At 47.8% G+C, this 11,690-nt stretch overlaps 2 protein-coding genes and 1 long non-coding RNA gene across 5 annotated transcripts in view; 1 reads left to right on the top strand and 2 right to left on the bottom strand.

Moving 5' to 3' along the window:
* The window catches only part of LOC106963419 (GRIP1-associated protein 1-like), a gene marked incomplete at its 3' end in the record, with an annotated part of 25,816 nt that extends 21,768 nt beyond the window's left edge, over positions 1 to 4,048 (bottom strand). Inside the window, exon 1 of the mRNA XM_015058320.1 lies at positions 3,846 to 4,048. Coding sequence (XP_014913806.1) covers positions 3,846 to 3,893 — 48 coding nt within the window. The remainder of the gene's footprint in view (positions 1 to 3,845) is intronic.
* LOC106963425 (uncharacterized) lies at positions 1,013 to 2,424 on the bottom strand. 2 transcript variants are annotated; one of them, XR_001428189.1, is made up of 3 exons: positions 2,069 to 2,424; positions 1,915 to 1,992; positions 1,013 to 1,413 (listed from the first exon to the last, which is right to left on the bottom strand). It is a non-coding gene; the product is annotated as an uncharacterized LOC106963425 (long non-coding RNA). The 2 variants fall into 2 exon arrangements; XR_001428188.1 differs by having other exon boundaries at positions 1,915 to 1,989.
* Positions 4,049 to 5,155: 1,107 nt separating the features above from the next.
* ptpn18 (protein tyrosine phosphatase non-receptor type 18) overlaps positions 5,156 to 11,690 on the top strand; it is a 20,521-nt gene continuing 13,986 nt past the window's right edge. Inside the window, exons 1-12 of one of the 2 annotated variants that reach the window (XM_015058326.1) lie at positions 5,156 to 5,645; positions 7,548 to 7,656; positions 7,872 to 7,948; positions 8,026 to 8,121; positions 8,740 to 8,778; positions 8,904 to 8,972; positions 9,049 to 9,108; positions 9,174 to 9,316; positions 9,730 to 9,796; positions 10,023 to 10,100; positions 10,408 to 10,500; positions 11,558 to 11,610. In XM_015058326.1, coding sequence (XP_014913812.1) covers positions 5,583 to 5,645; positions 7,548 to 7,656; positions 7,872 to 7,948; positions 8,026 to 8,121; positions 8,740 to 8,778; positions 8,904 to 8,972; positions 9,049 to 9,108; positions 9,174 to 9,316; positions 9,730 to 9,796; positions 10,023 to 10,100; positions 10,408 to 10,500; positions 11,558 to 11,610 — 947 coding nt within the window. In that variant the 5' untranslated portion in view covers positions 5,156 to 5,582. Of the gene's footprint in view, positions 5,646 to 7,547; positions 7,657 to 7,871; positions 7,949 to 8,025; positions 8,122 to 8,739; positions 8,779 to 8,903; positions 8,973 to 9,045; positions 9,109 to 9,173; positions 9,317 to 9,729; positions 9,797 to 10,022; positions 10,101 to 10,407; positions 10,501 to 11,557; positions 11,611 to 11,690 lie in introns of both variants that reach the window. The other variant, XM_015058325.1, reaches the window with a different exon arrangement.

Raw genomic sequence — 11,690 nt, 5'->3', positions numbered from 1 at the left:
TAAAAACATTTTAAACCACATTTTACGTTACATTTCACTGTAACTCTGCCGACCCCCCCAAAATTGGTCTTAAGAAATGTTCCTGTTTATGGTCCCCCCAATAATGAGATGGGATCTACGCCCTTGACATTATGTTTTTGTGCTCTCATTTGTTGTTTGTTTTCTTATTGCATTATTGTGTCACATCACATGACCTGTCTAAACACACTGGTGTAAAAATAAAGGGTGTGTCCTTCAAACACAGGAGGAACAACACCAAGCCAAACTGTCAGGTTGACCGCTGAGCCAAAAGTGATTCTGCCATCACATTTTCTCACCATACATTTTACTTTTAGCATGTTTGAAATGATCCAATTAACATGTAGAATTTAACAACACATAATTTTCTAAAGTTTATATTTTCTTACATTTAGATTGAACTGATTGTGGTTTTGATGCCCACAGTGAAGGTATTCAAAGTGATGCAGCAGATAAAACTGGACCATTTTCCCTTCAGTACAGCAGCAGGTTATACGAAATGACAGTAATTTTTCAGTTGGCTGATAAACTCAGGAAGGAAACAACCACAGCTGATGGCTGTGATTGGGTAAGTTATTGCATCACTTCCTGTTCTTGTACTTTGTAGAGCTATTTGAGTCTTCCTTGAGTTAATATAGTCAATATTTTAACAGATATGTTTGTTGCTACATTTGGCTGGTAAAGCTTCGTGTTTCACACAGTTTTTTTTTTCAGCCTATAAAAGCTAGTTAGCTTGGTTAGCCTAGCACTAGCTTAGCATCAGCGCTGTTATCGCTACATCTCTTCTTGTCTGTTGCAGTGCGTCAGCTGCCCCCTGCCTCCGTTAGTGATAATGCTGTAATAAATGTAATGTTTTTGTAGGTTTGGAGGCTTGGCCATCTTGAGAAGGCAGGAGATAGCGTAGCGCCCTTAGCACAGCGCCTCAGTATAGAATGAGCAACCACAGGACAAGCTGTCTGATCTGACACAGATCTATAGAAGAAAACACCACAGATGCTGTTACTGTTTTTATTGAAGCTGAAACCACATCGGAAAAGTTTGTGAATTATGACCCAAAAACTCTTGGGTACAAAATCTGCAGATAATCAAGACAAATTAGATAAAATTCAAATTTTAGGAGGTTTAGTTAAACTTGACTTAATTTCAGTTAAATTAAGGAAAAAAATTGAAGCACTTTGGTTAATTTTAAAACAAAGATGTATCAGAGTGTTGAGGAGATTACAGTAACTGAACAAATCACAGTGATGTCGGTCGGGTAAATGGTGACCACTACGGCTGTTTGGAGTGATTCCAGATGGGTAACTGGTCCAGTTCAACCACTTCACCTCTCCATCCGCCCCCAGGCTGCTGGAGGATCTCTGGGTCCTTTCGGCTTCTGGATGCGACAGTTAAAACCTGACAGAAACCAGAACAAAACACACTACGTTTACTAGAAACCCAAAGGCGCCGTCTAATTCCTGAAGATGAAAACATTTCATGTATTTCTCCTGACTGTACGACGCGAGGCACAGACTAAAAGAATTATCTACGAAATAAACCCGGTCCCTAATTCAGTTTATATACATATACATATAAATAACTTAATGAGAAATCATCTCTAATGTGACGGAGACAGTGAAGAAAGGAGGGAGGTGGAGAAAAGAGGAGAGGACAGAAGATAACACCCTGGTCTGCTTCTACACCTGCAGAAAGAGAAAAACAGAGAAACCATGGCAACAAACATCTGCTTAACGACAACAATGTCACTGAGAAGCACAAGGTGCTGATTAACACGCTTAGTGGCAACTGCAGCCAAGCAGAGAGAATCTGAAAGCTCAAGAATCTGTGTGTAAAGTTTGTCCGTGTGCGCTGAGCAGCAGGTGAGCCACAGAGCCGATCTGCCCCAGGTGAACTGACCGATGCCTCCAGGTGTGAAGAAGCTGCTGACATCTGAGGCAGGAGAAGAAATGTCTTCATAGTCGTGATCTGCTTCTGCTAGGAAACAAAAGTCACATGGTCACGCCTTCAGCCCCGCCCCTGGAGACACCTGGCCGCTGCGGCAGGGACCGACCTGGCACCAGGTGAGGGTCCTCCCTCTGATTGGTCGGGGCAGCAATGTCGTAAATGGGCGAGGCTGAGGGGGGCGAGGTCAGCGGCTTGACCTTGGGCTTCACGGTGCTGTAGATGGGAGCTGCAGACGCTGCACTGCAGTCATTGTCATAGTGATGGGATGGCGGCAGGGTTCTGGAAGGAGGAAGAAGCTGATTAAAGATGGAGGAAACGTTTCCATGCCCCCGGGACTGGAAGGCTTAGCAAGCAACGCACGATGCTACTACCTTCGCAAAGAAACATCAACTTCTGCAATGTTTTCCTCACTTTTATTTAGGGCTGAAACGATTCCTTGAATGATTCGAGTACCTCGATTACCTGCCTNATATATATATATATATATATATATATATATATATATATATATATATATGTTTACTTTTTCAAGAAAGAAAACAGCCTATAGAATTTAATTCAAGTTCTGTAGGCTGTGACTGACAGCAACTCATTCATTTAATTGGCAATTTTAGTCCTAAAGTTAATTTTCCATGACTGCCATCTTGAATTTTCTAAAAGATTATCAGTAAATTTAACTTCTATGAACCCAATTATGTATGATTTGACACAAAAATTATTCATCTGTGACCAATATTGGAGATGTAATGCAGAAATAAATTTTCCTTGAAAACTATAGCAGACATCTTTAATCTTCCAGTGACAAAAGGTTTGGCCTTTTCTTAACACCAAGTCCCTGGGAACATCTGTGCCAGGTTAGATTCCTATATCTGCATGTAGTAGATTTTGCTGAAATATTAAATGATGTGCTGCACTAACTGTTTAGATGTTAAAGACTTTAACTATCCCAGAGATTCAGACCTGAGAACCTTGTTCACCAGGACCTCTGGAGAGCTTCTGCAGTTCTTTCAAACTGCATTTATTTTCATCCAGAAACTAAAATGTTTGCTAAGAAACCTACAATCACCCATCTGAGCACATTAAATATTCCATCTTCTTCTGCTCCATTCAGGGACCTCCATGTTGGATCACTTATCTCCATTTCTCCCTAAAATCCTCCGCCGTCTCTAGATCGGGCTTTCCTCACACCTCTAACCTGGACTGACCCGCTGATCGCAGGTACCTGAACGCATCACTTTCAGCTCTTCTGTCTGTCTACCTTCCACTGACTTTTCTTTTCCTGAAACGTCCAACAAGTGAGGGCTGATGAAGAAAGTGAACCTTGCTCCTAATTGCGTCTGAACCCGGATGTCCTGGTCGGGTCATCCACCATCACCTGACTAATGACTCACTTTTTCCTGGAACTAAATACTCTGATGACTGTTTGTCTTTAAACACCATCATCTCCTCAGTCCAGTTCATGCTGACACCAGCGGCCCTTGGCTCCAACTGTGGCCGAGGCAGCTGGACCTGAACGCGGCCAGCTGCATCCCTCAGACCCGGTGACTGTCAGCTGACAGAGACATAACGGTTAGCAGCACAGAGGCTAGCTAGCTGACAACTAATAGAGTTCATAAATCAGAGAAGTGTCCCGGCTAAGTCTGAGACCTCCGGCCATCACAGCCCAGATAAAAGCATTTAACCCTCCAACCCCGCATCTTCAGCCCCACAGACCCGACCAGCTAGCTCCGTTACCCGCTCCAGATGAGCGGCTAAAGGTTAGCACGGAGTGCTAACGTCCTCCGGCAGCGACTCTCCGCCTGACCGCCGCTCCCTTCAGGTGTGTCTGCTACCTGACAGTCACCCTGCTGACCAACGAGGAGCCTCCAGCCGCTCCTTCTCACCTGCATCCGGTGGAACTCCTCCTCGGACAGAGCCTGCGACGCCGCCATGTTCCCGGAGAGCTGCTAGCTAGCAGGCTAGCAGCGGCGAAGATGGGGAGAGAAGACAGAGATCTCACTCTGACACTGCGACGCAGCTCAGAGCCCACGTTTTTGAGCTCATTCCAACTGCCAGGCTTCCGTAGTCCGCTAAAGCCGGATCGACTCGTCTCCTGAAGGGGTTTCTTTAGACTTTGGCCGCTTTTTGCAACCATTCATCGATAGCTTGAATAAAAAAAACGTATCTATTTATATAACTGTGCCAAACACCCAATCACGTGATTAAATATTGTTGAGATTAGTAAATTAGTTAAATCATTATGATTACTATTAGGTGTTGAGATGCTTTACCAAGGCCGAGAAAGAGTCACACGCTGTTAGACAAAGGGCCCATAGTAAAGAGTTACATTTTTGATTCTGTTAGACACCAAGGTCCATTTCTCACGAGAAACAGAAACTTATCAGGCCACAGAGGCATGGTATGATTTCAGGGAGTGTCTTCCGTCCATATAATCAGCTGCCCTCCTCTTTCTCCTCAGACGCTGCACAGACTTTTTTAGAAACTCTTCTCGGATGTAATGGTAAAGTGTCTCCTTTCAGCGCTGAAAGTTAATAAAATAAGTAAAGTCTGAATGCTTTTCTTGGCTGATTTTATGCTCCGTGTGTCAATACAAATTATGATTCATCGATTGAGATTCTAAATCTCAACAATATGTAATTATCAAGGTCAATTGTGTATAGTAACTGAATGTCCACACACGTGTTCAGAACTCTTACTTTTTAATGCTAGCTCAGAACCAACACATCACATGAGGAGCAGGACCTGACAACATAGATCACTCCGCCGGCGTTACCATGACAACCCGCTTACAGACGGCACAGTGACTACTGTCGTAACTAATTACTGAAATATCAGTCTTTATATGACAAATTGTACTAATGATATCTTCAAATGATTTATGGCGAACATTTCCTGTTCACCATAAAAGCTATAAAATCCTCTAACTGCCGACCAATCACCATTGAGCAGTGTTAGCCCCGCCCACTAACAATGAGAAATTCAGTTTGCTACAAGTAACATGTTTACTTTCTATCTATTTTGGCTTTGCACAAGTAATGACAAATTTAAATGATCATACAAATTTCAGCTAAAGTCATCACTGAATCAATTATAGAAATTCATGATAAATTTGAAATTGGATAAATTAGCTGATTATATCTTGCAGATTTCTTAAAATGGTGACATTAATTTACATCTTTGGTGCTTTTCCTCATGTTTTTATTAAGTTGTTGTGTTTTCAGCCGCTGGCCTCTCAGTTCTTCTTCATGGTAGTTTCTGCCGTCTGGCTTCTTCTTTCTCTTCTCCTCTGAAAGGTTTGCAGTAGTTTTCTGTCTGCCAGTGTTTGGCGTCGTTAAGGAGGGTTCTGGTTCTGCAACTGGCCCGGTTCTGACCAGCTGCAGGTGAAAATGCAGCTCCACAGTGAGAGAGCAGCTGTGTGTTTGAGGAAGGACGGCCTCCTGTGATGAAGTGACACAATAAAAGCCAGTGAGGTAATCAGTCCGGAGCGGTTTGTTTCATTCAGGTTCCTCACTTCCTGGTTGTGAGGTGAGAGAGGAGCTGAATTATTAACTGACGGTTAAAGTCAGAGGCAGAACTGAGACGCAGTCAGAGTGAGAGTGAGCTGCTGACCGGAGCTGGCCATGGACCTGCTGCTGTCGGCCCTGAGGGCCGTGGACCCGGCCGCCGTGGAGCAGGAGTACCAGGTCAGTGTCGCCGCTGGAAAACGGTTTTAACTCCCGACGGCAGCACCGCCGGGCCTGGAGCGCCTGGGAAACGTTTGATCTCTTCCTGCTCGCCTCAGAGGGAAACTTCCCTGGAAACAGCTGCCGCTGTTTCAGCGTTTCTCTGAGCCGGTTATTCAAACCAGCAGAAAGCTGCTGCCGGCTTCATTTGGTTAAACTATGCAGCCACTTTCTAAACATGTCACTGTTTCACTGCCTGGTCGTTCAGGTTGGGGCTCCACCAGGAACTGTTCTGGGTATTTACAGGAAGGTGTGGATTAAAGCTGAATTAAAATCTACTGAAGTGGGTAGATAAACCTCTGCACTCATCGTCTGCAGCGTACATCCTGCTGGGGGTCAGAGGTCAGGGGAGAGGCGCAGTACAACCAGCATGCTGCTGGAGGAGCACCTGGAGAGAAAGACAGGCTCAGGGAGAACGGCCTGACTGGGATTCAAACCAACAACCTTCCTACTACCAGCAGAAGCACAAGCAGGAACCAGCCAAGGGTCAAAGGTCAGCAGAGTGTCTCTACCTGAAGAGGAGGAGCTGACAGGTGAAGCTCTGCTTCGTCTTCCTCTGCTGCTTCCAGCTCAACACCCCACAGCATGATACCACCTCCACCAGCTCTCCACTCCTCTTCAGACCCTCTGGGGACTGGAGAGCCGGCAGCAGAGAGAAACCCTCCTGACTGCTCGCAGTATGACCTCTGACCTCCAGGAAGTCCCCTTTTAGCAGTCTGTAGATGAGAAGTCATGTCGAATTCAGCAGATCTGAGGTCTGAACCACCGACTTGTAAACAGACATTTCTGTCCTCTGAAGACGTTTCTGTCGTGTCTCATCTTTAGACTGTCCTCAGTCTCACCACATCCCCTGTTGCCGCAGCGCCTTGTTTGTTCAGAGGTTAGCTAGCTAACCGCTAACAGTGCCGTGGTTGTAACACTCACAGCGTCGCTCTGCTGGTCCTCTGCTTCTCACGTCTGAACCAGAGAAACTGTCTGACAGTTTGAATCCAAACTGGATCCACATTGGACCAGTTTGGACTGGGCAGACAGAACCCACAGCAGTTTATGATTCATCCAATCAAATCATGGAACCAGAGCCTGTGGCTGCAGAACAGGCTCACAGCACCATCCCTCCTCCACCGTGCCTGGAAGCCAGAGGTCAAGGGTCAGGGTATGCTGGCTTGGCCTTTCTCCAGCCGTGGTTCTGCACACGGCGGTCAAACCTTCATCAGAGAGGTTCTGGTTTTACTTCCTGTGACCCAAAACCACTCCACAGCGTAGAGCGACTCGGAGCGCCTGTTGAGGTCTGATTGGATCAGGTTGGTCCCTTTTAGTCCAGCTTTGGTCCCCACTGGTCCCTGCTGGTTCTGACTCCCTGAACCGGGTCTCTGCTTCTGGTTTCTGAGCTACAGGAAGTTCTGCTTCCTCGTTCGGTTTCTGCCGGTTCATCGTTAACCGGTCACAGAGGAGGGGAACCAATTCTGTTCGCAGTTCTGCTCCCATTTCTGACCAGATGGTCCCAGTCCCTTACTGGACCCCTCAGTGTTTATTGGTCCTGACTGGTCTTTGCTAGCTCAACATGTAGCAGAGTTTATAAATCTCACTGGTGATGCTCTTTCCAGTAAACTAAGTCCCAGTTAAGAAAACCAGTTTGAAGTACTTGGTTAATTAAACAATGATCAATTCTGTTACAAATCAGAGTAAAAATGACAAAAATAAAACATGATTTAAAGAACAAAAAGCAAATGATAAAGGGAAGCAATTATTAAAAAACAAAGATCAAAAAAGACCTTTAATGAAAATGTTCAGAAATCAGTTCACACACCTGGTTACACACCTCACCTACCTGCTGTGTGTGTGTGTGTGTGTGTGTGTGTCCAGGTGGTGCGTTCTCAGTCGCTCCAGTTAAAGAAAGATCACGGTTTGACCACAGAGGTTGGATCCCTAAAGGACAACGCCAAGAAGAACCGATACAAGGATATCCTACCATGTATGAAGACACCTTCCCTCCTTCCCTCTCTGCCTCCTTCCATCCTTGCCTCCTTCCCTCCATCCCTCCTTGCCTCCTTCCCTCCATCCCTCTCTGCCTCCTTCCCTCCCTGCCTCCATCCTCATCGTCTCTTTTCTTTGCCCAGTAGAAGTGTGATGTATTTTCCCACTCGGCTCTAACGCCTCTCTGCCCTTTGACCCCGTCTCTCCATCCAGATGATCAGACCCGGGTGGTTCTGTCTCTGCAGACTTCAGGCTCCGACTCCGACTACATCAACGCCAGCTTCGTCCAGGTGATGCAGCTCACCACTCAGGTGTCTCCTGCTGCTGTGAGAAAGCTCTGGTTGTAACAGCACTGTTTGTCCTTCAGGGGGCGTCAGGTGACTGCAGATACATCGCCTCCCAGGCGCCCCTCAGTTCCACTCTGACCGACTTCTGGAGGATGATCTGGCAGCACAAAATCAAGGTCAGCGTACCAGCAGGAAGAGCTGATCCCCAGGAAGTAGTCTGGTCCCCAGCTCCAACATTGCGCTCCTCCTGCAGTTAGAGGAAACTGTTGCAGTGAAGTTAATGATTCGCCAGCTGAACTCGTTCTGGTTCCTGTCAGAGCAGCAGTTTGGCCTCTGACCCCGTCCCAAATAACACCTGCACACACATTCTGGAACCAGGTGCTCCAGGGGTCAAAGGGCACTGCAGGCTGGTTTGCCAGTTTCAAGTTGAACCTATTTCAGATCAAACCTGAAAAACGAACCAGAAACTAGACTGAGACAAAAAGCTTCATCATCGCCTTCCTCCTGATCTCAAGGAGCATAAAACAATAAAACAACTTCTTCTATAAGATTTATCAGAATGTATTTCCTAATTTAAGCTCAGAGCTGCACTTTACTCATCTCCTGGCGGCGGCCATTGCAGCAGGGAGGGAAGGCCACTGATTGGCTGATAGACCAACAGGTGAACTTCAACTTTCACATCTGACAGACTCGTTTAGTCACCAGGAAGGTTAACCGCCGTCACTAGGACAGCAGGCTGCACCTGTCCACATTTGTCCTCAGGGGTCAGACTAACTACTGGTTCTGTGTTTCAGGTGATAGTCATGGCCTGCAGAGAGATCGAGATGGGAAAGGTATCGTTTCATTTTCTTATTTTTATTCAGATTATTTAAAATGTTCAGATTTTTTTTCTTGTTGAGATATTTATGGCTGAAGTGTATAAAACATGAGACAGAGAGGTTTGGTTCTGGTTCTGCAGAGAAAATGTGAGTGCTACTGGGCAGCTCCTCATCAGTCTGCGGCGTTTGGACCTTTCACCGTCACCACGGTAACGGCCCGGTCCTCTCCGTCCTCCGTGTCCTGAGAGCCGAATGTGACGTGTTGTTCCTCTGAACGTCCAGCAGGTGGAGTCGCGGCCCAACCAGGACGTTGTGGTGCGAACCCTGGTGGTCTGCTACCAGCAGGTAGGCGCTCACCTTGCTGCCTCCCGGCTCAGGACACCTTCCTCACTCCTCTTCCTCTCCCACAGGACGTCCACTCACTGGTCCAGTTCCAGTACCTGTCCTGGCCGGACCACGACGTCCCCTATGAGACAACCGGGATTCTGGACCTGCTGGACCGAGCCAGGAGCAGCCAAGGAGCCGAGAGCTCACCTATCCTGGTCCACTGCAGGTACACAGAGGGACAGACAGAGACATAGTGAGACGTTGTGTCGTCCTCTGATCAGTGTTAAACTTCACATCATCTCTGCAGCTTGTTTGTGCCAACAGGCTGATCACAGGTCAGCTGGTCATGAACATTCAACAGGACACACACACACACACACACACACACACACACAGACAGAGCAGGAGGCTGTGAATATGCAGCAGGTAACACCTGCTATCGATGGCACAGTGGACATGATCACTGCATCTGCTAAGTGTCTGTCTCTGTCTGTGTGTGTGTCTCTGTGAGTGTGTCTCTGTCTGTGTGTCTCTGTGTGTGTGTGTGTCTGTCTCTGTCTGTGTGTGTCTCTCTGTGTGTGTGTCTCTGTCTGTGTGTGTGTGTCTGTCTCCGTCTGTGTGTCTCTGTGTGTGTTTCAGTGCAGGCTGTGGGAGGACAGGAGTCATCTGCGCTCTGGACTACATCCACGACCTTGTGGTTACCAAGGTAACCCATGACAACAGAGCAGGTCTCTCCAGCAGGAGCCAAGCTGGTCAGTGACATCACTTCCAGGAGGTCAGGCAGAGGTCAGAGGGAAAAACCTGGAAGTTTTGTCACGGACCATCAGGAATCCATCCCATAGTTTACCTGGAGGAGACCTGTGAGCTTCATCACATGGTTCTGGTTCTGGTTTTGCAAGGCTTCATCTGTGACGTTCTCTTCCCTCCTGCAGAAGATCACCGAGGACTTCAGCGTCCTGGACCTCGTCCTGGAGCTGCGGAGACAGAGACCCTCGGCGGTCCAGACCAAGGTAGGACTCCACGTCCAGCCAGAAGACGGTTCTGGTCAGCAGCAGCATCTCCCTGACGAGAACTTCCAGTTCCATGATGCGGACCCGTCTTCAGGTGTCCCAAACAGCACAGGGACGTCTTTGTCCCATTCAGGTCTCGGTTGTCTCCAGCTGTCTCTCCTGGGACAGTCGGGTCTGGGAATTGGACCAGGCCTGAAGGCAGCAGACGGCCCAGCCCAGACCATGACACCACCTCCACCAGCGGAGGTTGTGCCGGGTGGAGCAGGGGCGACCTGGAGAGTGTTTCTGACTACGGTTGTGTTTCCAGGACCAGTATGGGTTCATCTTCACCGCGGCCGCCAGCATGTTGGAGCGCTTCCTGCAGACGCCTGATGACCAGCTCTACAGCAACCTGCCGGAGGTAACGCCAACGCCGCCGCCTCTGGGCTCTACCGCTCCACAAATAGATTCTAGTGTGCAACGCAGGAGGAAGTCCTCTAAAAGCACTGCAGAAAGAGGAAGTGGTGTACTGACTTCCTGTATGAAAATTAGAGCTGCAGCTTGACAATAAGCAGCTGAGATCACAGAAAGAAGCGAGACCAGGAGGACGGCGGCTGATCGGTGGGATCTGCTCTCCACTGGGAGCTTCCTGACTCTGAGGCAGGTTGCTGCGCTCGCTCAGCCAGGCTCAGGTCTCCTCTTCGCTCAACTCTTCAGCTGATCAGGGTTGAATATTTTCTCCTTCTCCGTTCAGACAGAAAACTCTGAAAGAGCCGGTGTGGTGGCCTTCGCACCGTTCAGTCTGATAGGCGAAAGGTAATAACAGTTTTATTCAAAGTCAGATACAAGCTAATGTCTTTGTGGAGCGTCGGTTCATTAATGAGGGCTACCATTAGCTGGAGGCTTAGCGAGGGCTACCATCTTAGCGAGGGGTACCACCTTAGCGAGGGCTACCATGTTAGCAAGGGCTACCACCTTAGCGAGGGCTACCATGTTAGCAAGGGCTACCACCAGCTGGAGGCTGACCTTTCTGAGGGCCACTGCCTCCTGACCTCTTGACCCCTCTGCCTGCTCCTTCTGCAGCAGCTCTGTGATCTGCTGCTTCTTCAGTATGAACCTCTGTCCCAGATGGAGAAGGTGGTCAGTCTGACTTCATCTACTCAGAGGTCCCACCACAGCACTTCAGTCTGCTTTAAAGCCTGACTTTGACTAGGCCATGTTGCAGCAGCTGTGCTTTCACTGGTCTGCAAAGGAGACTCTGTGCCGCTCAGCGACTGAAACCTGAACCGACCCTGCTTCGTGTTTTCAGGCATTTCAGATGAAAGTCTTGTTCTTCCTCCAGGTGCTAATCAGAAAACATCTGGATGAAATTCATGTTTTTGTTTCTGGAACAAATGTTTTTCCAATGAGGCAGTTTTGCAGAACCTTCCAGGACCTTCCAGAACCCTGGACTGATTCAAATCCTTTCCTGTCTCCAGGTGAAAAAACGAGAGAAGAAAACCTCAGCAGCTGCTTCTTCATCCGTCAACAGGTAGAAACCAGCGTGTGTGTGTGTGTGTGTTTAGGTGTGTGTGTGTGTGTCAGTGACGTGCGGTGAGGTTCATTGCTGGT

The sequence above is a fragment of the Poecilia latipinna genome, unplaced genomic scaffold, assembly GCF_001443285.1.
Source record: "Poecilia latipinna isolate Pla-1442-1.1 unplaced genomic scaffold, P_latipinna-1.0 Scaffold1533, whole genome shotgun sequence".
NCBI lineage: Eukaryota > Metazoa > Chordata > Actinopteri > Cyprinodontiformes > Poeciliidae > Poecilia > Poecilia latipinna.
The sequence above is the reverse complement of the archived record's forward strand: the minus strand, read 5'-3'. Positions and strand labels throughout refer to the sequence as shown.